A 27,172-nucleotide genomic window follows, 5' to 3' on the forward strand; every position below is an offset into this window, starting at 1 on the left:
TTTTATAAAGTTACACCAGAAAGGTTTCTTCTTTCCTTTTTTTCTTTCTTTCTATGTACATCTTAAACTTGATGACTTTTCCAACTCCCTCACCTCCACTTACTCCAAATCAGAAGCAATTTTTTAGTGAGAAAAATAGGCAGATGAGTTTAGCTAGATGGAATATTGTGTTGACAGAGCCAGGGTGAATTTGACTCCCATGTGAATCAGGTTCACATAGAGCAGAACTCCCATGCAGAGTCGCAGGCTATATACTGAATCCTGCCTAAAATACAGTCCTGTTGTCAATTCTGATCCCACGTGTTGCAGAGTAGAACTTCTCCATAGGGTTTTCCTGACTATAATCTTTACGGACACACATGGCCAGGACTTTCTTGTGCAGTGCCACTGGGAGGATTCAGACCACCAACCTTTAGGTTAATAGTCTAGTGCAAACTGTTTGTGCCACCCAGGGACCTTGAATCCTGCCTAAGCATCTTCAAATATGTATTTTGTTTAGCGTTGGGGAAATTGGGCAATAGAGAGTGAACTTCCTAGCACAAATTCCTTGTAAATATTAGGAGGGGGGATTTAAAAATGAATGTATTTTGCACTTGTATCACTTTTGTAAAGAAAAATAGTTATTACAGCTTTTGCTGTTAACAGTGAGTCTATAGTAAATCCCAGCAAACTCTTTCTATATAGGGCCAGATAATAAATATTTTAGGCTTTGCAGTCCTATAAGGTCTCCGCCACATGCTTTTGTTGTTCTTTAAAATCCAAACCAAACCCGTTGCTGTCAAGTCGATTCCAACGCATAGCAAAGCTGTAGGACAGAATAGAGCTGCCCCATACGGTTTCCGAGGAATGCCTGGTAGATTCGAACCGCTGACTTTTTGTTTAGCAGCCAGACTCTTAACCACTACACCACCAGGGCTTCCTGTTGTTGTTTACAGTCCTTAAAAAATGTAAAAATTAGTCTTAGCTTGTGGGCAGTACAAAGGCAGTATAGACCAGATTTGGCCCATGGGTCATAGTTTGTTGACTCCTGGTCTGTAGCAGTAAGAAAGGCTAATCTGTTTAATTGGGCATCCAAGAGGGCAAAAGAGTTTGGTATCAAGTAGAGAAAACATTGTAATACTAATCTTAGTCCCAGTCAAACTGGAATGTGCCCAGAGGAGCGTGATCAAGTGGCGGGATCATGGGAAACCTCAACCTAGAGGAACAGCTTGGGGAACAGGGTAAGGATTCCTTACCTTACTTGAGAGAAGGCTGAGAGATGACATCTTAGTGGCCTTCAACATGTAAGTGGCCACAGTGCAGAAGTAAACCTGTACCGCACATGTTTACAGTAGAGCCTTGAGTGGAGTGAGTGGTCCTGGGCAGGGTAAATATCCTTTCCTAGAGATTGTCTAGCAGAGCTTCCTTTGCTCAGAGGTAGTCCCCGGCCTACAGCAATTCGAGTTACGATAAACCGCACTTACGACTTTTTTTTTTTGTACACTTTGTCATTAGTAATATGTACTACATGCAGTGTTGCTCTGCATAAAAGGACCATACAGACAATTGTCACTAGTTTTCAGACTAGAAACTCCATCCCCATTCCCAGGGATAATCCAGATGACCCAAAACCTTCCATAAGTAGCATTATTACCCCAACTGACAAAATGCCAGTGTCATCCATTTTTTTATGGATGTGTGTATTTTATCCCAGTAAAGAACTTCCCAGTCTTCAGCTTCGGTGGAACATTATAGATTATAGATGTAAAAACATCAATGCTGGGGGAATATTGGAGCACGTAGAAGTATTTAATTTGGGCAGAATTAAAGTAAATCTTCATAGGCTACGTACACTTTGAGCAGTTTTTTTTAAAGGAGCCAAATGGCTGGACAGTATAAAAAAAATGGTGCCTAACAATGATTTCATTTTATTATTGTACTGTTGACCTTGGTGATATTTTCCAAAAGATATCTTACCATCTATACTCTGTCTTAGCCCAGAATCCTTATAGTTAGTTCATATGACCAAGCTGCACTTACTTGGATACTCTCTATTTTTAGGTTTCCTACTATCTACTTGAGGAGCCCTGGTGGCACAGTGGTTAAGAGCTTGACTGCTAAGCAAAAGGCCGGCAGTTTGAATCCATCAGCTGCTCCTTGGAAGCCCTATACCCATTGAGTTTCCAAGGAGCTCCTGGCGGATTCGAACTGCCAACCCTTTGGTTAGCAGCTGTAGCTGCCCTATAGGGCCCTATAGGGCAGTTCTAACCTGTCCTGTAAGGTCGCTATGAGTCAGAATTGACTCAACGGCAACGAAATTTGTTTTGTTTTACTATCTACTTAGAAATTAAACCAAAAAAAAAAAAAAGCAAAAATCGGACACCTCAGCGTGATTTTAATCACTGTTTTCTCACCCTAGCAACAACTTTTGATTCATCGAGAAGCAGCAGGAACCATATTAACAAACTTTGGCTCAAATTCACACTTGATGTCTATCCAGCCCTCTCATCCCATTTTTCCGTGCCAGCATTTTTCTCCATTCAAGACATTCTGCCAGACTAATTTAAGATACCTACTCGAGTTGGATTATTTGCATATTAGGCTTAAATCTTGTGTGTCAGCATTCATGTCTGTGAAAATAGTTGCAGCTACTGATTTTATTTGGTAGAACTCTTTCAGTATTGATTGATTTTATTTAATTAATTAAATTAGTTAAGTTAATCAGAATACAATTTATCTTAATTTTGATTTTGGTTGTAGAGGTTGGCGATTTGAAGGAGCTGCAGACACTAGACATTTCTACCAATCGTTTGCTAACTTTACCCGAGAGGCTTCACCTGTGCCTTTCTCTGCAGTACCTAACTGTGGACCGAAACCGTCTGTGGTGTGTGCCGCGGCACCTCTGCCAGCTTCCCAGCCTCAACGAGCTCTCCATGGCTGGAAACCGTCTTGCATTTTTGCCACTTGGTAAGTGATCGTGTTTATGTGGGTGAAGCGAAGCAGCCAAAGAATAAAATGGAAAGTATTGTTTTCTTGATTTTTTTTTTTTTTTTTAGGAAGGATTAATTAGTTTCCTTCTTTCTGCTTATCTTGAAGATTGACTCTCTAAACCCTTGGTTGCAGTGACCAAAGCATTATTACCATTTTACAAGGGAAGTTTATTGCAGTTCGGAATTTCATGTTTAAGAGAAGGAAATCGGTTCTAAAATTTGTTTAAAGATAAGACATATGAGATGTGACATGATCTGCTCTTGAGAAAGGATCTAAAAATAGACACATATAAAAGTATAAATTCAATAAAGGGTATTGAGCAATGTGAAAGGATAGCTTTCCTATTGGTGCCAATATGTCTGTTTAGATGTTGACTTCTAGGTAGAAAAATTGGCACTGGGTATCCTAATAATATAAGTTTTGCCAGGTAGCCAGACTACAAAGTTTTAAAGATTTTATAATTGCTAAACTTCCTGCTGGGCTAGAAATACTACCTTGTCTAGTAAATAATACATTATCCAGTATACACTTCTGTAACTGGACCATTTGACATAGTATATGTCAAAGAACATAGGCCTTTAAGAAAACGAAATTGAATTATTTTGTTAACTTGCAAGAAACAAAAATGGCATTAGGCTCCACAGATCCCTAAACTGTCATAACAAGCATCATACGATTTTACTTATAAAAGCATTTTTGTAATGAATAATTTATGTGTGGACAATGAAGTGAATAATTTACTAGCCCCTGCCGAAAGGAAGTATTTTCAGCGTATTACACTGTGCATATTATTTTTAACTTAAAATCTCTTCAAGAAAACTTTAAAATACTGGAAGACATTAAAATCAATTTGAGTAATAATAAATAATTACCAAATTTAAGGAGACTACATTTCCATAAATATAATTAAATCCCATACTCATAAAAAAAAACTTCACAAAATGAAAATTATTTGAGAAGCAAGCTACATTTCTAAGAAATCAGCTTTTTCTCAGGTGAGAAAAATATCAAATATAGAGAGATTTTACAAAATAAATATGCCTGCTGCACTAAGGCACACGTTATGGAACAGTTAGAGTGGACAAGCAGTTTACAGGTCTAAGGCTCCAGGCTGTAGCTTGGTTCTGCCACCTGACAGTGAGCGACCTGGGGTAAATCACTAAAACCTCTCAGAGCTTTATTTTTCATATTTGTAAACCAGAGATGATAATACTGATTCTTCTTACTTTAAGGTTAATTTGAAGTCAAATCAGATAGTTTATATAAAAGAACTATAAAGGACTAGACAAATGCAGTGACTCTCAGCTGAGAGAGCACAGTTTGTAGATGCCATATGTTACCTTTTAAAAAATATACCTCCCTTATCATTTTCACGATCATAGTAACCACCAAAACAGATATTTACTCCTTCTAAGTGCTGACTCTCTGCCAGCTGATTGCTAAGATGGTGTGGTCAATGCTGATAGTAAGTGGAGGAAGGGAAGGCGGGGTAGGGAGAAGGTCTAATGGTTTGATTTGTGTGGTGTTAAGTCCAAATTAGTGGCATAACATCAGAGTTCAGAGTAAAACTACAAAAAAAAAAAGCCACCCTTATTATGATTTGACTTCAAAGGGTCACCAGGAACATATTAGCTTATTAAATGTGGGGTTGCCTGTACTGTTATTATTTATATTATTATTACCGACCATATGTGTAAGAGGACTGTTGCCTCTCTATGCATAATGATATACTATTATGGCTATTAGTAATAATAATACCAAATTAAAAAAAAATTGCCATCAAGTCAATACTGAGTCATAGTGACACTACAGGACAGAGTAGCACTGCCCCATAGGGTTTCCAAAGCTGGACATGTTTACAGAAGCCAACCGACACATGTTTCTCCTGCGGGCAGCTAGTGGGTTCAAACTGCTGACCTTTCAGGTAGCAGCCAAGTGCTTTAACCACTGCACCACTAGGGCTTTATTGAGCACCCAGTGTTTGTCCAGGTATCATGTTAAGTACCATATAGATGTGCTCTAACTTATCACAAAACCTATCGATGGCCTAATTTTACAGATGTGGAAATTGAGATTCAAAGAGCTTAAGGCACCACCCAGAGCCTCAGCTAGTAAGATACAGTCTGAGTTTCAGACTGTCTGATTCTAAGCCCTCCATTCCTTCCACCTTGACATGCTGTCTCCACATTCCAGGCAGGATGTCTCTGCAGGGACCCCATTAGGGAACAGAGCTGGGCTGTATCGAGCATCTTTCTGGTTCTGGCATGACCATCTTCATAGTCAGATTTAGTTTGGCCATTTGGGGCTCACATACCCCCAGGAGCACTCTAGTTAGCCTCACTCTGTTTAGCTAGGGCCTGCTGGGTGTTGGGAGAGTAGATGGAAGCCACTGCCTAGGAACCTGACCACCGTTCATACTTGGAATGCCAAGGAGTAACTTTGTGTATTGCGCCGAATGCTTACGGCAACAGATGACCTGACTTGCAGTGACTGGTGATAGAAACAGTGTTGGGTGGAGAAATATCTGCTGCACGTTGCTTGGCTGCTCCTCTGCCTTGCCCCCCAACCCACCTCCCAGTTATTTATTGAGCAGCTTCTCTGTGCACTGTGCTAGATCCTGGTGTTACTAAGAAGGTGGGCATCACTTCTTAAGTACTCAACTTTCAGGGATCAGTAGAGCCTTGAAGAATAAATAGTTTCTATCCCGAGGTTTCTTATCACCTTCCAAAGCCTCGCCTCTGTCAGGCGAGGTTTTCTTTTGTGAACTTGTTAATTTGGTGTCAAAGTACATTAGAGGCAACGATTACCCTGGCTTATGCATAAAAATTTTCAAGGCTCTGTACTGGGCTCAGAGGAGGCTTTCTCACAGCACTGACGTAACTACAACTCTCAAGTCTGGGGCCATGGACAGCCCAGTAGACAGAAGCAGCTTCTACACATTCCTGGGCACTATCCCGGGCTTACTGTTCTGTGAGCTCTGGGGTGCATGGTACTGTCCGAGCTGTCTGTCACTCCGAGAGACCTTTCAAGAGCTCCTTCAGAGTCCCAGTTCCAACTGTCTACATCCTCTGCTGCCTTTTCACATCTGGGCCTTCTCTCCCCCCATGTGCCACCCAGACAACCCTGGCTGGACATAGGCCTGTAGACGTGTTTCAACTTACTATAGAAAGAAGTTTAAGCAAGAGGAAGAAGAAGAAGATTGTCCAGTAGGAAAGAAACAGGCTGACCAAAGCAATGTGCTACCTGGTTCTAATGACCAGGTTCTTACAGGAGCGCCAGGAGCAAAGGGTCAGGGAGCAAATATGTGCTCCAGTGGCCCTTCTGCACCTGGCTTACTGAGTGTACATTATGAAAAAGTGGATGAGACAAGAGAGCACCAGGGTAAGGTGGCTCAAAGAAGGCTTCAGGAGAGTGGAGACAAGAGATCTGTGAAGTTGAAGAAGCTGAAGCTAACAAAACTATTACTAATCTCCTCAGTCTAGTTTTTTTTATTTTTTTTTAACACTATGAAGACAGGTTTAGAAAGGGAATTCAACTAAGTCTTTAGGAAGAAAATAATTGAGTTGATAGCTACCCTTCCATGGAACTTGTGCTCCTGAAGTCTTTCCCTGAACTCCTTTCTGAAAACCAAAGTTGTCTAATGCTAAAGAACTATCCACAGCTAAAGTTTTCAAGTTTTAGAAGGCTCCTTTGTTAGTCTTAATTACGTAATATAAGAACTTGAGAGTTTAAGGAAATGGGTGCTGTTATATCTCTGCCTGTGATTGAAGTGGCAGTCTTATTTTAGAGAGCTACTTACTGAATTCTGTGTCTTGCCAAACAAGTTTGACTTTGGAGAAGAGCAGTCTCCTATGGGGTTTCTTAAAGTAATGTCATAGCACAGCCTCTTCAGAAAGCAACTATAGAAGCAAGATGTAAGGGCGATTGATCACTCATGATACTGCCTAAACCAGTAAGACTCTCTGAGTATGTTCTTAAGACAGAAAGATGCGTCAAGAAAGAAGGATGTTGGTATCGTAACTATACTGTGACAGCTGAGTGACAGATTAGTCTGCAGACAGGAACTCTGTTTACCGTGTTGACTATATGAGGATGGGGGGAGAATCAGTTGCTTGAGCCTAGAGCTATGAAATTTAAGGGAGAGCTTAAAACCTGTGTATTTGATGTCAGTTCACTAAGGTCTCTTGATTGAATAGCTCATAGAATTGTAGGTCACTTCTTGGATTCTGAAAGTGTAGGAAAAAACAAAGAATAGGCGTTTTTCCTCTAAACTTTTTTTTTTTTTTTTTACCTTGTGCTCATGATTTTCCATGCATAATTAATAAGCCAGAAACCCTGGTGGCATAGTGGTTAAGTGCTATAGCTGCTAACCCAAGGGTCGGCAGTTTGGATCCACCAGGTGCTCCTTGGAAACTCTTGGGGCAGACCCTGTCCTATAGGGTTGCTATGAGTCGGAATCGACTTGAAGGCAGTGGGTTTTGTTTTGTGTTTTTTTAATTAATAAGCCAGATCATTCAGTAATGTTTACAACTTACTGAATATGGAATAACAGATACAATGATTGTGCACAAATTGGCTATGAAAGATCATTCTTTAGTTATCCCTGAGGAAGTGCTATGTCAGCTCGATTCAGTGTCAGTCACTTCTGTAATTTAAGAAAAAAGTTACACCCATGTTAGCTGGTAGAATCGGTTGTTAAGTGTTAATATAGAAAACAATGAATGAATTCTTAACCAAGAACATTTGGCAAATGACACTGATTTACAAAATAGCCTGACGCTTAAACTTCTGTGCGAGAGATCTAAAGGTTAGTAGAGAATCGCTTCGTACTGACAGGCAATTATCTGAGTTTCTAAACCAATCCCAGAGCTGCCCCTTGGAGGTTCTAGTAGTGAAGAGTTTATTTTCTCAGGAAAAGTTACTCTGTGTGTCAAGGACTTGGGTTACCAGGGAAATGAGCAGTTCCTTACCACTACCCCATGACTTTGGTATATGGGATAAAACCAATCCTTTTATCACAAAACAGGAGACCACTCCAGTTTTTTGTGGTAATTGTTTTTATTGTAGTTATTGTTGGTTTTCCTTTCTCTGCTTTGTGTAGAGAAAAAAATTTATGTTAAGTCAAAAAAAAAAAAAAAAGAAAACCAAACCCGTTGCCATTGAGTCAATTCCAACTCGTAGTGACCGTATAGGATAGAGTAGAACTGCCTTGTAGGGTTTCTGAGAGAGACTGGTGGATTCGAACTGCCAACCTTTTGGTTACCAGCCTGAGCTCTTAACCGTTGTGCCACCAGGGTTCCTTATGTTAAGTAGCTGTGTAGTTTTAGGAACTAGTTCCCAGGCAGTTTTGAAATCCATTCTGAAATTCCTTTTCATATTGCAAATGACATTATAAAAGGCAAAACTCTGTTACTGCTTCTTGTTCCTGTTTTTTCTATATCTGTTTATAAAATCAGGAAAATAATTACTTTTTAATCTTCTTTTAAAAATATTTAAGTCTACAAAGTAAACATTTTTGAATTTCAAACTAGTATTGAAACCACATGGAAACCAGTTCATAATTTCTTAATCTCAGACTTAGAGATGAACGTAAACTATACTCTGCCGAACCATGAATATAGGTGATCTGCCTCTTGAAGAACTACTTGCCTTGAGGTTATTGTTTAACGGTACTGTTTTGCAAAGTTTATAGCTTGAAATAAGCTTCAGTGCCAAAAAGTTTGTTCTACTACAGTCAAAAAGTCCCAGAGGTTAAAGTTAGTCTTGTGTTTGAGCTTTCTGAAGAGAGACCCAAACATCCAACTAACATTGAGCTTTGTAGGAACTTTGGGGGCAGGTCTGTATGCAAAGACATAATGAAAAGGAGAGAAAAAGGGTCTGAAAACAAAAACTGGTAGTGGGAGTAGATAGGAGATTACTATTCTATTGAGATCCGTACAGGTCTTGCTACAGAAGTAAAGCTGGAACTTTGAAGAGCTTGTTTCTTCAAGAAAATGACTGTTCAGTACCCTTTTTGAGCTTTATCTTTTTTTTGTCAGTATTTGTAAAGAAAAAAAAAGATTCTTCATCCTGTGCTCCTTACTCATCTGAGCCTTCTCCACTGTCCTATGGGTTACCTCTGCTTCATTTTTCTCTCTTTGCATACAGCTTTTGTCATAAAATTTTCTTATGGAGTCAGCAGGCGTGTTTGTATGGCCACGTCATGGACCAGGCATTGACTTACTACGCTAATGTGCAAAGAAAAGAGCTTTCCTAGATTAGGTGAGCTTTAAATGAACAAACGCATATTTTTCTCTAAGTTTTGGGGTGGGACGTGGAAACAGGAGTGATTAGTATGAAGGAAATCAGCCCTGTCATCAAAATATCAATTAAAGAGAAGAAAAAAAAAACTGCTCATTCTTCAAAATGTATAAATGTGAAGTTTAGGAAAGTGACTAGTATGAGGGCTGGAACCATGAGCAGAATTCTTACCATCCAAGTGGTTTTGTTAATTTGGTTCTGGAACTTACAGCTTTTTTTTAATAGTGATGAGACTGTACAGTTCTAGCAAAGTCTGAAAAAGATTGTCAGTATGACTTTAAAACCAGAATCTGGAGTTTCTATCAGTCATAGTTTTCAATAAACTTTTCAAGTTTTTGGCAAAACAAAACAGAAACAAAGGAGTAACAACAAACAAACAAAGCCCCGCTCAAGTCCAGCTGAGTAGAAGCTCCAGGCAAGATGCCCAGTGAGGACACTGGCTTTCCATGCTAGCTGCCAGGACACTGGAAGGTATGTTGCTGTAAATGCAGAGTCCATGCTGGACAATCAGCATGAAGTCTTCTTCCTTAGGATCCTCTCCAAAGGAATTATTGGTGTTTCTTAGTATTTCTGCCCTAAATCTTCAAGTCAAAACTAGCCTACCAGCTATCTGGATTTTCACAGGAAGGTGACAGATAACCTTATTGCTTATCTCCCTTGGCAACCTCTCCTTCCAGCCCCAACTCTGACATCATACCTGAATGACTCAGGCTCAATGCCAGTCCTCTTATACTCACAGCACCCACTCACCCTGCTACGTGGTATCCCTTCTGACATCAGGCGGGAGGCCCTGCTTATGTGGAAATGATCTGTGGAGAGAGTCACCAGCAACATGGTGAAGCAGGCTGACTCTGGAGTCAGACATGCCTTAAATCCCAGCTCTACCATTTAAGAGCTGCGTGATTTTAGACTTAGAAAGATTATTTAATCTAGATAACATTGCCAAGAATGGAAATTCCAAAACAATTGCGCGCTTACGGAACCTGTATGTAGACCACGAGACAGCCGTTCAAACAGAACAAGGGAATACTGCATGGTTTAAAGTCAGCAAGAGTGTGTATCATGATTGTATCCTTTCACCGTATTTATTCAATCTGTATGCTGAGCAAATAATCCCAGAAGCTGACTATATGAAGGATGTGGCATCAGAATTGGGGGAAGACTCATTAATAACCTGTAATATGCAGATGACACAGCCTAGCTTGCTGAAAGGGGACTTGAAGCACTTACTGATGTTCAAAGACCACAGCCTTTAGTGTGGATTACACCTGAACATAAATCAAAAATCCTCACAACTGAACCAACAAGCAACATCATGATAAATGGAGAAAATATTGAAATTTTCAAGGATTTCATTTTACTTGTATTGACAGTAACACCCATGGAAGCAGCAGTCAGGAAGTAAATCTGCTACAAAAGGCCTCTTTAAAGTGTTAAAAAGTAAAGATGTCACTTTGAGGCCTAAGGTGTGCCTGACCCAAGCCATGGTGTTTTCAGTCGCCTCATATAAATGCAAAAGCTGAACAATGAAGAAGGAAGACTAAAGAATAATTGATGCATGTGAATTGTGGTGTTGGCAAAGAATATTGAATATACCATGGACTTCCAGAGGAATGAACAAGCCTGTTTGGGAAGCAATGTAGCCAGAACGCTCCTTAGAAGAGTGGATGGCAAGATTTCATCCCACGTACTTTGGACGTGTTATCAGGAGGGACCAGTCCCTGGAGAACATCATGCTTAGTAAAATAGAGGGTCAGTAAAAAAGAGGAAGACCCTCAATGAGATGCGTTGACACACTGGCTGCAACAATGGGCTCAAAAATAGCAAGGATTGTGAGGATGGCGCAGGACCGAGCAGTGTTTCATTCTGTCATGCATAGGGTTGCTGTAGGTCGGAACTGACACAACGGCACCTAACAACAACAGATCTCAGTAGTGTTAATACCAACTTCGTAGTGCTTTTGCAAGAATTAAATAAGATGCTTCTAAAACACTTATCACTCATAAATATTCCATATGCACTCAATAAACATGAAATATTTTTATTATTTCGCTAGACCAAGAGAAAGGGTAGGGACCATGTGCATCATCGTTTATGCACCCCAAGCATCTAGCGTAGCACCTGGCCCATTTCCTTGTTACCTGAACTGTGGCAACAGAAGTAGAGATGCCGAAGTGTAAGTGTTTAAACCAGCACTGAAGGAGGCCTTTGGTCATTCAAATCATTAAAATCAATTTATTCTAATATAGCAGTTGTTGATGATCTGCTGTGTATAAAGCAGCTTGTTAAATTATAAAATTCACCATGAAATCTTGTTTTGTAAAAGCTTAACAGATCAGAAAGAATGTAACTATGCAGAATATGTAACGGAGTCTATTAAAAGAAGTTAAAAAAAATACATATTTTTTATTTATTAAAAGAAGTTAGTACCTTTAAAAATGCGTATTTCTGAAAAAGTGATTGAAATGTTCTCTTTGTAAAACACATCATGTGGATAATTTAAATTAGTTTTAAAGGTTATTTTGGAATTCACAGCAAAATACTCTGAATTCATTGTGGAACCCAAATTCGGTAGTAATTAAAAGTGCTGTCACTGTGACTCCTGATGGCTGTGACTTACTCTGATGGTTGGTGTTACATGGACGGAGCAGTTCAGACAGCTTGTTTGGGCCTCTTGCTTTGAGGCTGTGTTTATGGTATCGTCCCATCATTTTGCTACAGAGCATTCATCGTTCCCCTTCTGATAAAATAAACGAGTTTCCGACAGGCTAGCCCCCAGCCAACAAAGGCCCTCTGCTGTTCTGGCCCATGCTGCCTCTCTGCGCTGGCTTTCACAGCGTGACTGAAGGAGCAGTAGCCTAGGCAGACAGGAGCTTTTTGTTCGTCTTCAGCCATGTGGACTGCATATGCCAGAGCCTTGAGGTTTAAAAAAAAAAAGTTTGTGCAGGACTCCTAGCATTTGCTAATTTCCAAGTAAAAATAGTACTTTGATCTGTTAGTCTTAAAGAAGAAAAAGAAGCATTTTAGACACAGTAGAGCACTTTAAAAAGCCGCATGAAAAAGTTCTTTGTTGCACTTCAGCCTCTACGCAGATGGACAACTTCCTTGGTTTTTTTTGTTTGTTTTTGTTTTGAAATAATATTTTATTGTGTTTTAAGTGAAAGTTTACACAGGAAATTAGGTTCCCCTTTAACAGTTTTTGTACAAATTGTTCCGTGCCTTTGGTTACTATTTTTACAATGTTTTAGCATTCTTATTATTTCCATTCTGTTTGTTCTGTTTCCATTGGTCTAGCTTCCGTTCCCCTACTTGCAGCCTCATCTTTGCTTTCGGGTAACTGGTGACCATTTGGTCTCACATAGTTAATTGTGTAAGGGCGCACATTACTCATAGTTGATATTGTTTATTTTATAAATCAGTCTACTATTTGGCTGAAAGGTGACCTGCAGAAATAGCTTTAATTCCAGGTTCAAAGAGTATCTTGGGCTGATGGTCTCTGCGGTTCCTCTAGCCTGTCTGTCCAGTAGGTCTGGCCTTTTTTAGAATTTGAGTTTTGTTCTACATTTTCCCCATTCTGTCCAGGACCTTCTGTTGTGTACTAGGCAAAAACAGTTGGTAGGGGCAGCCGGGCACCATCTCGTCCTTCTGGTCTCTGGGTAGAAGAGGTTGTAGTTTGTGTGGGCTGTTAGTCCTGTCGAGTAGTTTCTTCTTTGAGCCTTTGATTTCCTTTCTTCTCTTTTGCACCATACAAGTAGAGACCAATAGTTGTATCTTAGATAGCCACTCACAAGCTTTTAAGACCCTAGACCCTACTCACCAAACTAGGATACAGAACATTATTTTTGCCAGTTGACTGATTTGTCCCCTGAGACTATGGTCCTAAGCCTTTTGACCCAGTAAACCAATTCTGCGAGTTGTTTGGATATGTCTAGGAAGTCTCTGTAACAGTGCTCCTGTGTGGTTTGTTACATATGTGGATATATATGTAGCACACACAAGCATGTATATGCACACGCCTACAGATAAACCTGTACATGTGCACCCCTTGCATATACCTTCCGTATCTACCTACACAACCACATAACCACACACATTTTTTGATTGTTTTTACTGTTGTTGCAAAATTGTATATGTTACAGCATTTACTGAAATTATCCTTTTTCTCGTGTACTTTTTAATGTCTTTATTTACTTTGGTCAAGTTATGCTGACTTCACCCATATTTGGAATTGCCTTTTCCACCACCAAGAATCACAAGTGTCTACTATCTCGAAAGTGACTCCCCCTCCCTCTCCTTCCCATCCCTGGTAACCATCAAAGAATTTTGCTTTCTGTGTGTATTTCTAGTCCTGACTTTTTATAATAGTGGGGCCATACAATATTTGTCTTTTTGTGATTGGCTTATTTCAGTCAGCATAATGTCCTCCAGATGCATCCATGTTATGTTTCACAGACCCCTCATTCTTCTTTATAGTTGCATAGTATTCCGTTGTATGTATGTACTATGATTTGTTTATCCATTCATTCATTGGTGGGCGCTTAGATTGTGTCCATCTTTTTGCTGTTGTGAATAATGCTGCAGTGAACATAGGTGTGCATATGTCTGTTCATGTCAGTGCTCTTATATCTCTAAGATACATACGTAGGAGTGAGATTGTTGGATCATAAGGTTTTCCTATTTTTAGCTTTTTGAGGAGGTGCCATACTGGTTTCCATAGTGGTTATAGCATTTTCCAATCCCACCAGCAATGTATAAGAGTTCCAATCCCCCCAGAACCTCACCAGCATTTGTTTTCTGTTTTTTTGATCATGGCCATTTTTGCAGGGATGAGATTATATCTCATTGTAGTTTTGATTTGCATCTCTCTAATGGCTAGGAGCCCTGGTGGCATAGTGGTGATTAAGGGCTCATCTGCTAACCAAAAGGTCAGTAGTTCAAATCCACCAGCCACTCCTTGAAAACCCTAGGGGGCAGTTCTACTGTCCTGTAGGGTTGTTATGAGTCGGAATCAGCTTGACTACGAAAGGTTTGGATTTTTTTGGTTTTAATGGCTAATGATCAGGAGCGTCTTTTCATGTATTTGTTGGCTGCCTGAATGTCCTCTTTGATGAAGTGTCTGTTCGTGTCCTTTGCCCATTTTTTAATTTTACTGTACGTCTTTTTGTTGTTGAAGTTTTTCATGTATTTTAGAGATTCGACCTTATCAGTATGCTGTTGCCAGAGATTTTTTTCCCAGTCTATAGGTTCTCTTTTTACTCTTTTGGTAAAATCTGTTGATGAGCGTTAAGTATATAATTTTTAGGAGGTCCCAGTTACCTAATTCATCTTCTGTTCTTTGTGCATTTTTAGTTTTGTTTGATAGACTGTTCATGTTGTTTGGACCCTATGTTATCTTCCAGGAGCTTGATAGTTTTAGCCTTAACACTTAGAGCTTTGATCCATTTTGAGTTAGTTTTTGTGTGTGATGTGAAGTGCTGATCCTGATTCATTTTTATGCATACGGATACCCAGTTTTGCCAGCACCGTTTGTTAAAGAGACTGTTTCTTCCCCATTGAATAGACTTTGATTCTTTGTTGAAGATTAGCTCCCGTAGATGGCTTGACTTCTGGGTTCTCAGGACTATTTCATTGGTCTGTGTGTCTGCCATTGAACCAGTATCAGGCTGTTTTGATTAACATGGCTGTATAATAAATTTTGAGATTGGGAAGTGTAAGTCTCCTACTTTGTTCTTCTTCAGTATTGCTTTAGCTGTTTGGGGCCTCCTTCCTTCCCATGTGAAGTTGGACATTAGTTTTTTCATTTCATTAAAGAATGTTATTAGGATATGGATCGAGAGTGTATTATATCTATAGATCACTTTTGGTAATATGGACATTTTCACAATATTAAGTCTTCTAATCCATGCACGTGGAATGTTTTTCCATTTATGTAGCTCTCTTTCAGTTTCTCATGGTAATTTTTTATAGTTTTCTTTGTATACATCTTTTACATCCTTGGTTAGGTTTATTCCTAGGTATTTTATCCTTTCAGTGACTATTGTAAACGGTATTGATTTCTTGATTTCCTTTTCAGAGTACTCCTTGTTAGTGCAGAGGAACCTAACTGATTTTCGTGTGTTGATCTTGTACCCTGCTACTTTGCTGAACCCTGCTATTAGTTCCAGTAACTTTCTTGTGGAGTCTCTGGGATATTCCATGTGTAGGATCATGTTATCTGTGAATAAGGATAGTTTTAGTTTTTCCTTTCCAATCTGAATACCCTTTCTTACCTTATTGCTCTAGCTAGGACTTCAAGTACAACATCAAGTAAGAGTGGTGATTAAGGGTATCCGTGTCTCATTACCATTCTCAACGGGAATCCGCTCAGTCTTTCTCTGTTGAGAATAATGTTGGCTGTTGATTTTGCATAAAAAAAAAAATTGTGTTGAAAAATTTCCCTTCTGTGCCTATTTTGCTGAGAGTTTTTATCAGGAAGAGGTGTTGGATTTTATCAGATGCCTTTTCCGCATCGATTGAGATGATGTGTTTTTCCTTTTCTTTGTTTCATTTATGTGGTGAGTTATGTTGACTTTCCAATATTGAGCCATCCTCGCATCCTGATGTGAATCCAGTGGCTCATGATGCCTTATTTTTTTTGATATGCTGTTGAATTCTGTTGGCTAGAATTTTGTCGAGATTTTTGCGTTTATATTTGTGAGGGATGTTGGTCTGTAATTTTCTTTTTTAGTGGTGTCTTTCCTTGGCTCTGGTATCAGGGTTATTCTGGCTTCATAGAATAAATTAGGAAGTATTCCTTACTTTTCTACGCTCTGGAATACTTTGAGTAGAATTGGTGTCAACTCTTCTGTGAATGTTTGGTAGAATTCTCCAGTGATGTTATCTGGGCCAGGGCTTTTTCTGTTCTTGTTACGAGTTTTTTTAATGACAGCTTCAATTTTTTCTTTTGTTGTGGGTCTGTTCAAATTTTCTACCTCTATTATTTGTGTTAGTTTAAGTAGGTAGTGTGTTTCTAGAAATTTGTCCATTTCTTCTGTTGTTGTTAGGTTCCATTGAGTTGATCCCGATTCATAGCAACCTTACATACAACAGTACAAAACGCTGCCCTATCCTGCGCCATCCTCGAATTTTTTGGAGTACAGTTTTTTGTAATATTCTGTTAAGATCCTTTTTATCTCAGTTGGGTCCGTTGTAATCTCTCTTGTCTCATTTCTTATTTTTTATTTACGTCTTCTCATTTTTTTTTCCTTTGTCAATTTGGCCAGTGGTTTGTCAATTTTATTGATCCTCTCAAGAACCAACCTCTAGTCTTGTTGATTCTTATAGTTGTTTTTCTGTTTTCTATTTATTTCTGCTTTGATTTTTATTATTTCCTTTTTTCTGGTGACTATGGACGTTTTTTTGCTGCTCCTTTTCTATTTTTTTTGAATTGTGTGGTTAAACTATTGATTTTGGCCCTTTCTTCTTTTTTGATGTGTGCATTTATTGTTATAAATTCTTCTCTGAATACTGCTTTTGCTGTGTCCCAAGGGTTTTTGTATGTTGTGTGCCCTCATTCTCATTTTGAGTCTAAGAATTTTTTAATTTCATTTTTAATTTCTTCAACTACTCAACAGTTTTTAAGTGAGGTGTTATTCTGTTTCCATATATTCATTTTTTTTCCTTGTTCTTTCAGTTATTGATTTCTAGTTTTATAGCATTACGATCAGAGAAGACGCTATGTACTATTTCAGTGCTTTGTGGCCTAAAGTATGGTCTGTTCTGGAGAATGATGTATGTGCACTGGAGAAGAACATGTAGTATTCCGCTGTTGGGTGATGTATATATGCCTGTGAGATCGAGTTGGTTGATTGTGTTATTTAAATCTTCTGTTTCTTTATTGAGTTTCTTTCTAGTTGTCCCGTCCGTCATCAAAAGTGGTATGTTAAAGTCTCCTACTATTATTGTAGACCTTCCTTTTTCTCTTTTCAATTCTGTTAGGATTTGTTGTACGTATTTTGGAGCTTTGTCATTGGCTGCTTAGATATTTATCATGGTTATATCTTCTTGGTGGATTGACCCTTAAATCATTATATAATACTTTGTCTTTTTTAATGGATTTTGACTTAAAGTCTACTTTATTAGAGATTATTATTGGCACACCTGCTCTCTTTTGGTTACTGTTTGCTTGATATATTTTTTTCTATTCTTTGATTTTTTTAAGCTATATATGTCTTTGTATCTAAGGTGTGTCCCTCATAGGCAGCATATTGATGGGTCATGTTTTTTTATCCATTCTGCCACTCTGTGTCTCTTGAGTGGTATATTTAAACCCTTTACATTCAGTGTGATTATCAGTAGGTATGAATTTACTGCTGCCAATTTTGTTATGCTTTTTTTGGTGGTGTTAACGGTTTCTTTATTCCGCTTAATTTTCTGTGCTGAGTTCTTTTTGTTTATGAATTTTCTTTTGATATCCTTTGTTGTTGTTGATTTTGTGTGAGTAGATTTATTAATTTTCTTTGTGGTTACTCTGAAATTTACCTTCATCTTCCTAAGTTTAAAACAGTCTGCTATATTTTGATATCCCCTTTACTTCCTTTCCATGTGGAAGTTCTATAACTGTACCATTTTTCACCCCTTGCGTTTTGAAGTTTTCGTTGTTTACATATTGACATTTCTGGTTCCCTGTTTTCAGTCTTGCAGCTTTATTTTACATTTGTGAATTCTGTATCTGGATGATAATATCGTGTGTCTTATTCTCAGGTTGCTGCCTGATGTCATTTGTTCTCTGTATGAAGGATTTCCTTTAATATTTCTTATAAGATTAATCTGGTTTTTACAAATTCTCTTAATTTCTGTTTTTCTGGGAATGTCCTAGTTTCACCATCATATTTGAAAAACAGTTTTGCTGAATATATGATTCTTCGTTGTCAGTTCTTTTCTTTCAGGGTTTTATATATGTCATCCAATTGCTTTCTTGCCTGCGTGGTTTCTACTGAGAAATAAGCGCTTAGTCTTATTGGTGCCCCTTTGGAGGTGATGTTTCATTTTTCACAAGCTGCTTTCAGAATTCTTTCTTTGTCTTTGGTTTTGGAAGTTTTGATTATGATATGTCTTGGTGACTTTCTTTTGGGATCTATCCTGTATGGGGTTTGTTGAGCTTCTTGAGTGGAAACCTTCTCATCTTTCATTATATTAGGAAAATTTTCTGCTAATAAATTCTTCAAAAATTCTGTGCTTTTTTGGGAAAAAAATCCCCCTTCTGGAATTCCTATTACACATAAATTATTTCTCTTAGGGTTTCTTCATTTTCCTTCATTCTTTTTTCTGGTTGTTCCTGAAAAAATTAGCATTTAGGAATTTGCCTCTATTTTGCTGATTCTTTCTTCCATTGATTCAATTCTGTTTCAGTGTCCTTTCATTGAGCTGTTTCTGATATTTTGTTAATCTACATTTCTAGTTGTTGTTTTTGTATTGCTTAATTGTTTATTTTGTCATTTTGTTCTTGTATTGTTTTCCTGAATTCTCCTAGGGCTTTGTCTCTGTTTTCCTTGATCTCTTTGGAAATCCTGTATATAAATCTTTTGAATTCCTTATCAGGTAGCTCTATTACCATCTCTTCCACAGGAAAGTTTTCTGCCCCTTTATTTTGCTCACTTGTTAAAGCCATCTTACCCTATTTCTTCATATGATTTGTTATTCTCTGCCATGTTCAAGGCATTAAGGCATAAATTTATTTATGTTTTTATTGATTATATGTATGTTTTGTGCTAATTTTTTTAATTTGTTTCGATGTATCCAGAATTTTGCTTCTTCTCTTTCTCTTTAGAATGCTTTTCTTCTTTTGTATTATTTTATGTATTTATTTTTTGTGGTTCTGATCTCTGTGTGACTTTGGTGGCATCTGTTAGCTGGGCGTGATTTCCCCTCACTAGCAGATATGGTGGCTGTCACCCACGTGCGAGTCCTCTGTGGTTAGGGTTGTATGTCTTACCAGATTGAATGGAGGTGGGAGAGCAGGTTCTTCCCCTGATAATGAGTGACAAGTGTTGAACAGTCAGGTCGTTCCACAGCCCTTATGGGACCTTCTGGGTTAGCAATTAGTTAGTTCTCTGGAGCTCAGAGCAGGATGTCTGTGCATCTGCCGTGAGAGAGTGCTACCCAAATGGATGGAGTAGGCCTGCTGTGCATGCACAGATTGACTTCTCAGTAGGAGGTAGGGTATCAAGGGGTTTTTGTGGAAGTGCAGACAACCTGCAGGAATTGTTTGGGTATGGACTGTGTGAAGTTGCTGCCAGGCAAACATTTCACGAGGGCACTAGAATCTCCTGCTCATCCTTTGGCAGAGGTGCAGATGGTGCCTGTCAGGATGTGACTGGCATTGCTGATGACATGATGTGTCTGTCTGGCTAGTCACTGGAGCGTGAGTGCAGGGAGTGTTTCCACCAGTCCCTGAGTTGGGCATAATATGTGTGTACTGCCAGTTCCTAGGTGGTTGGGGTGGGGGCGCACAGGTCATGGGTCACCAGATGGGTGGCATGGGAACTTGCACCACTGGTTGCCAGGCGGGAGGGGCAGCAGGTGCAAAGGACGGTGGAGTCTTTTGCTTCTGGTCACTGGTCTGGTGATGGGTGCTCACGCCAGTGATCGCCAGGCAGGCAGAGGGCTCGGGGGTGAGTGGAGTAGGCACAGGCCTCCAGTCGCAGGTCAGCGGCACGGGAGTGTGCGCCACAGATCACTGGGAAGTAGGAGTGGTGCAGATATGGTCAGAGTAGGCACAAGTCTCCGGTCACAGATCCAGTGGCGCGGAAGTATATGCCATTGATCACCAAGTGGGGCCAGGAGGAAAGGAGGGTCCACCCCTGATGACTGGGGGGAGGTGGGGGAGAGCATGTTCCCCTAGTCTGGCATGAACACTGGGGTATTCCCCTAGAGTGCAGCCAGCGATTAGGACCCAGCCCTGGCCAAACGTGAGGAGGTGGGCTGTCTAGAGTCCCGATAGTTGGGACATCTCTAGCTGCCACTCCAAGGATACGCCACTGTGCCAGCTCCACCTGCCCAGTTGATCAGGGGCCACTGCTGGTAAGTAGTTCTGTCCCTGTTTTCCTGGCTCCCACCCTGCTCTGTGGTTGCCTGGATCCCTAGGGCTCTCAACCGCCTTCCTGCATTTTCCCTACTTAGATCTAGTTCATGTTCTGCTCACCTTGCTTCACTCCGGGTTTGTCTACACAGTATCTCTGTCTCCTCTTGGGAATTCCAGGATGTTGCCTTCCTGTGCTTCTCACCTGGAAATGCTGCTTGCTTTGTCTCAAGATGTCCACACTGTGACAGGCCGCCTAGCAGGGCACCTACAGCTTGTGAGTCTCCTTGTTCTCTGTTTTCATTCAGTTTCTCCTTCCCTTCAGTGTTCGATCTAATTCTTCATCCTTCCGTTTGCTGTTCTGGGTTCCCAGATTGTCATCTCTCTTTTTCACTTGGTTTCTCCATTCTTTGCATGGTGTATGTGACTAAGCCACCATCTTGGGCCCTTCTTTGCTTTTTAAAGTTCGTGTGCTGAGCTTTTTTTACACAAGAATTTTAAAAAACATTATCTCATGATATATTTATTACAAGGTATTGATACATTAAAACTAATAGAAGAAAGAAAGCAAACCACCTCATTATTTAGTAGATGAATGGTCTCTTCCAAAGTTGATGATTGAGTCAAGTTTCTGTTTTAAGAATCTAAGAAGTATCTCAAAGCTTCTTCATCCAGAAATACTAATTTTTTAGCCTCATCATGATTAAAAATGCCATTCCATTGTGTTTTAGCTTTTGCTATAGACAACTTTCTGGCCGAGAGCAGGCTGTTGTGAAGCTGTCACACACCACTCTCACTGCCTGTGACCTTGCCTAACCTTGAGGCATCTCAGCCTCTCCAGCAGGCTGTGCTGTGTCAGCTAAAACAATGGAGTTGCCTGATTCCCTTTTTATAACTCTACAGTCTGTGTTGTGGTCTTCTCTTTATATTCATAAGAGGGAAGTAAAAGACTAAGAGGTACTGAGCACCACTTATTATGCCAGGAATCAAACTTGGCATCATTCACAGTATTCAGTCTTCATAACAAGTCTATGAGATAGGTATTAGTATCTCCATTTTACAGAGGAGGAAACAGATTCAGAGTGTTTAATGTCTCCTGGGTCACGAAGCTTTAGAAAGTGGTACAGCCAGAAATCAGACCCAGTTCCATCTGACTTCAAAGCCCACTTGACACCATGTGAGGTCAGTACTGCTTTTTCTTGCTCTAGATGGCAGATTGTGATACTTGAAAAGTTTGCATGTATACGAAATACTCATGTCCATGTGGTGTTATACCGGCCAATATATAATAGATTTGAATACAGGTGCAATTAAAGCATAGAAAAGTGCTAGTGACATCTTCTGCATGCCAAAGAGAATTTCTCTGTTAATTGGCCTTCTACTTTAGACCATACTCCCAGATGTGTCCCTTAATAATAATGAATAATGATAACTGCAGTATATTGGAGAAGGCTGTAAGTCCAGAATTCAGCTTGATAATTTATTAATTGTGTTAATAATTCTCATCAAACTTAAGAGACAGCATTGTTTTCCCCATTTTACTGATGAGAAAACTGAGGCCACACAATAAGTGGCAGAACCACTATTTAAACCCAGATTGCCTGACTCTAGGTCTGTGCTCTTGCTTCCTTAATTAGCATACTTTACTCCTCAACACTGCATAAACTCAAATAAAGAATCTCTCGTTGGCTTTCCTTAAGCCCCTTAGGGGCTCTGAGAGGCAAACTTGAGACCAGAGCTCATTTGTATTATATCAATGTAGTTTTACTTTTTAAAAAATTGCCAAAGCTTTCTATATGCTACATTTTCTCCTTTAAAGTCTGCAAATTTCCATTTGTGATTAAAGGATTTCTATGAATATCAGAGAACTTCAGAAGAGTAGTAAAGAAATTTAGAATAGGAATTCTTAGGATAAATTTGAGGACTTTTCACTGAAAGTGGATTCTGATAACTCTATCTGCTTTTTTCCCATCTATGGGGTTTACATTTTTTTTTTTTTATGGGGTTTACATTAGTAGTTCTATGTATGTTTACTAAAGCAGTTTTATATAATATTTTGTTAATTATATATTCTGATGATCAAAGGAACATATTGTACAGTGATTTAAATTTCGGAGATTACTTTCACACTCAGTTATCCTAAGAACCTGGTGAAGCAGAAGGGATCATGTACAAACGAAGGCTCTGCTCACATGGCTGTTCAGTGAAAGAACAGACACATACACGCTCTTATCCCCCACGTTGTGCTAACCTGTCAGGGACACACTTCTTTGGATTAATGCCTTTCCTTTATTTTTTTGCATGTTTGCGCCTTGCTTTAACGACACACTTATTCTCTTCTGGAACCTATGTTTTTTTCCCTTCTGGTCCCAGATGTTTGTTTTCCCTTTTGGAGCTTTATATATGGACATAGGGCAATGCGGTGATTTTGTCTGAGGTTGATGTTTCATTTTCACTAATTCTGTTCTAGAGAATAAGCAAATAGGTACGTTTATATTTCTAATGTAAAAATTTCATGATGTTAAGAAGAAGAATAAGGAGTTTAGAATGCTTTAAGCAATGAAAGTGTGTAAGATGGTGGTAATCAGATAAAACACTTAGACAAGCAAAAGGAAGAAAGTAAGCGTCAGAAATGCTTTGACTGGGTATTCTGTGCGTTGTAGAAATGCTTCTCAAGGGTTGATTTTTATTTGCAGTCACAGTGATTGCCAATCAGTGCAGTCTTGGGTGGTACATTTTTTCCAGCATGTTTTATCTCAGCTTGTTAATAAGCATGGTGTAACAGGGTAACAAGGCAATGAGCCTAAATGATTACTGGATTTTAAAGTTTGTTCAATTTTCAAATGTTGGTTTTGCTAATACCGTCTAACATTCTCTAAGCTTAGCTAGCATAGGAAGAAAAAATGTCAATATTTATATATAATTCTACAGTTGCCTTGTCTGCTTTTTCTTGTTTTTGTAGTTCTTTTATTTTTATTACAGTTTAATAGTAACTGGCGTCATTTATAACTGACATTAAGTGGTCTCAAGCAGCAGAAATATTTTAGTTATTCTTTTGAATATAAATACTTCTAAGGTTTCTCTTTAAAACAACCCTTTAATTTCTATAATATGCAAACTTGTATCAACTTGAAGTTTAAAGCAAAGTATTAGGACTAAACTGTTGAGCTCCGATAGAACTGCACCGTGGCAGACACTTACTATTGGAAATCATGTAAGTGGCCATCAACAGAAAAATAATTCTGTAAATTATAGTATGTGGGTGTGTATGTGTATGTGTACACATTATGGGTTATGCCACAATAAAAAGAATGAGGCAAATGTTTATATTCTGATATGAAAAGGTTCCCAAGATAATATAAAAAATTGTCAAAAAAAAAAAAAAAATTACCCCATGGCAGCAACGTGGAAATCCACCTTGAGACAAAAAACACCAGTTTCGTTTGAAGTGATCAACTCCACAACATTTCAAACCGACATTTCCCATCAATGCAGTGATTCCTGTCAAGACAGGGCTCCCCACATTCCTTGGGGATCAGTACATGTTTCTCAAGTGGTTAAAGTGCGTTGTGGATCTGATGTTCTAATTATGTGGGTTTTTGTTGTTTGTTGATAGGGCTATGAGACTTAGCATGCATCCTTCTCCAAAAAAAATATCAAATACATTGCTGTGGAGTCGATTCTGACTCATATTGACCCTATAGGACCCATAAAGTTTCCAAGGAGTGCCTGGTGGACTCGAACTGCCGACCTTTTGGTTAGCAGCTATAGCACTTAACCACTATGCCAGCAGGGTTTCCATCCTTCTCCAAGGGATTGATTATTTGAGAAACTTTCCTTCTCTTTCTTTTGAGTTTGGGCTTAGTTATGGTAGACTTCTGTAAGGCTTTCTTTTGTAATTAAAGGCAATCCCTAAGATCCACTTACAATATGTTCTGCTTATAGGGATGGGTTTATAATGAGTCATTCTACCTCCAGGTTCCTTCAGGTTGCTGGCAAAATTCATTTGCTGTGGCCGTAGGATTTGACACAGGTTGTTTCTTCAAAGTTAGCAATGGAGAGAGAGACAGACACAGACTGACTCTAGAATGAGTCTACTAGCAAGAATCATAGCAAGAATGTCTCATTCCATAACCATTCTATTGGTTTGAAGCACGTGAAGTCCTAGGTCCTGCCTTGAACTCACGGGCAGGGGATTATACAAGAATGTCAGCACGAGGACGCAGATACCATGGGGCACCTTGGAGTCAGTCCACCACAGCAAATTACACTGGCAGCTGAGTTTAATGTTTCACCCAACCTTGGCTGGTATCATTAGAAGGTAAAGACTGCTTCTTTATTTATTAATTAGTGAAATTTACTGGGGAGAGAAGCCCTGTCAATTCTCTTTACTATCTGTTGTGTCTGTCTATCCCCTCTCCTACCATCTAAATTTATGCCCTCTTTTTATTTTCTTTTTTACCTGAATGACCGCTGGGCCTCCCTGTCTTCCTGTTTCCAGGGTCGTCTCCTCTCATCTGCTCTCCACTCCACTGTCAGAACAGGCTGAGTAACGGGGAAATCTGATCACATTACCAACAGTGGGTTTTATAAGAAGAGGCTTATCCAGTTCACTAAATGCAGGGTTCTAATGGTTGGTTAAGGAGCCCTGGTGACGCAGTGGTTAAAGCACTTGGCTGCTAACCAGAAGGATGGCAATTCAAACCCATTAGCTGCTCCACGGGAGAAAAATGTGGCAGTCTGCTTCCCTAAAGGTTTGCAACCTTGGAAACCCTGTGGGACAGGTTTACTCCATTCTATAGGGTTGCTGTGAGTTGGAATTGACTTGATGGCAGTGGGTAGAATGATTGGTTAAGTGTTTTTTAAAAAAAGAAAAAACTACAGATTTTCACTTTCACAATAATTAAACAAGTTTTAATACTACACCTACGGCTGATTCTACCCCCTGAAGTGTCAGTATTTAAACCTTTCTTTTATTTTCATCCCCAGGAGCAGGATCACCATTTAGACCAGTCAAGGTCAGGAGCTTTGGGCTATTGGTCACTTGACCTTTGGCCTGGACGCAGAAACTGATTCTGTCTTTTGAAGCAGTTCTAACCCAAGCTAGCTTTTATTGAGCAGGTTCTTCTCCTTACAGGCAGCCTTCTTTGCCATAGCAATAAGACTTTTCAGCCCTCACTCCTTAGTTAGGGCTAGCTATCTCTGGATCAGCAGACTTTGGATTTCTTTTTTTTTTCCTCAAAATCAGGCCCTTTTCTCCAAAGTGTTTTGGGTCTGAATTTTGCCAGCATTGTACAATCTAGCATTTAGCCCTCTGATGAAATTTGGCCTTGTCTTTTAAAACCTCAGATCTTTGGGTGAATTACATGGTACTGAATCCCTTTTCCATATATGGTTTCCAAAGCCACTAAGAGTTCCTCTCATAAAAATCATCAAATAAAGACAAGGACTGTTTTTCTTTATCCTCAGCTCCTGGCACGGGGCCTTATGTTTGTAAGCATTGAATAAACCCTATGAGGGCATTTATTAATGAAAATATAAGCTGTGCTGCAAAATAACCTGTCCAACAGTCTCATACGGTGTGCAGTGATTAGAAGATGGAGTAATCACTTGTTAAAGAAACGTCGGTGTGGGGTCACTTATCTTGCTGTATTCATTATTCGAGTCCTAGGAAGATTATATGGGGAAGAAAAAAATCATTGAAAAAATACCCACCAGTGACCTGACCAATACAGACCCCTTGTAATTGTATTTATGTACAAGCAGTGTACTTTCAAGTAATCTGACTCATATACATCCCATAACATTGAATAACTTCCCAGGAGATGGCCTTTCCAGCCAGTGGCCCCAAGAGTTGCCACTTCTTTGTTTGACTTCGGTCAAATTAATTCTCAATCAAACGTTCCTCCTTTCTTGCCTAGTGACAGACCTCTAATCTCTGCTCATCTCTTTGATGTCTTTATCATTCTTTCCTGGGTTTTTTTTTAAACGTCCAACAATACAGCCTTCTTAGAATACTAAAATTTGTTGTTCAAGAAGTATTTATTGAGCAGCTATTATATGGTAGTCACTCACGTGGATGCTGAAGATTAGTTATAAACAAGATAGACCAAGGTTTCAGCTCGCAGTTAAATTTTTGTGAGGGAGACAATAAACAAATAAATATGTCATATCGATGGGTGTATCAAAAAAAATAAGCAGAGTAAGGGGTCTGAGAATAATAGGAGAATATAGGGTTTCCTATTTTAGATAGGGTATTTAGGAAAAGTTTCTCAAAGGAGCTGGCTTTTGAGTAGAGGCCTGACTGGTGTGAGGGGGCAGGCCATGGAAGTATCTGCAGGAAGAGGACTTCAGGCGAGAAAACTGCATGCAGAGGCTCAGGCAGGAACAGGGCAACACGTTTAGGAAACAGCAAGGATGACGGTGTCTTGGAGCATGTGTAGTAGGAAACACCATTTGAGTGTGAGGCAGAGATCTGATCACAAAGCCCCTTGATAAGGGGTAGGATTTTCTTTTACGTCTGATAAGAAGCCATTGGAGGGTCTTCTGCAGGGCAGTGACACAATCTGATTGACTCCTTAAAAGATCACTTTGTTTACAGTGTGTTGATTGTAGGTGAACAAATCTTTAAAAGGTAGAGTATTTCGTGAAAGTGAGGGTGAAGAACTGCAGAAATCACATGCAAAGCCATTGCCAGATGGTGTGATAGAATAAGACCAGTTACCAGTTAAAGATGAGAGAAAAGACAAGGATGAGATAAATTTCAACGAAGAGAATTGAAATTGTGATGATGATTACAGACTACATATGGTTACCAAATTTCAAAGAACTGTACACCTTAAA

At 39.3% G+C, this 27,172-nt stretch overlaps 1 protein-coding gene across 2 annotated transcripts in view; it reads left to right on the plus strand.

The window, feature by feature from the left end:
- Positions 1 to 27,172, plus strand: part of LRRC28 (leucine rich repeat containing 28) — a 256,470-nt gene that overhangs the window by 139,170 nt on the left and 90,128 nt on the right. The window contains exon 6 of one of the 2 annotated variants that reach the window (XM_049906153.1): positions 2,740 to 2,946. The exons of the other annotated variant lie outside the window; for it this stretch is intronic. Coding sequence (XP_049762110.1) covers positions 2,740 to 2,946 — 207 coding nt within the window. The remainder of the gene's footprint in view (positions 1 to 2,739; positions 2,947 to 27,172) is intronic. 2 annotated transcript variants of the gene reach the window in all.

This window comes from Elephas maximus, chromosome 13, assembly GCF_024166365.1.
Source record: "Elephas maximus indicus isolate mEleMax1 chromosome 13, mEleMax1 primary haplotype, whole genome shotgun sequence".
NCBI classification, from domain to species: Eukaryota; Metazoa; Chordata; class Mammalia; order Proboscidea; family Elephantidae; genus Elephas; species Elephas maximus.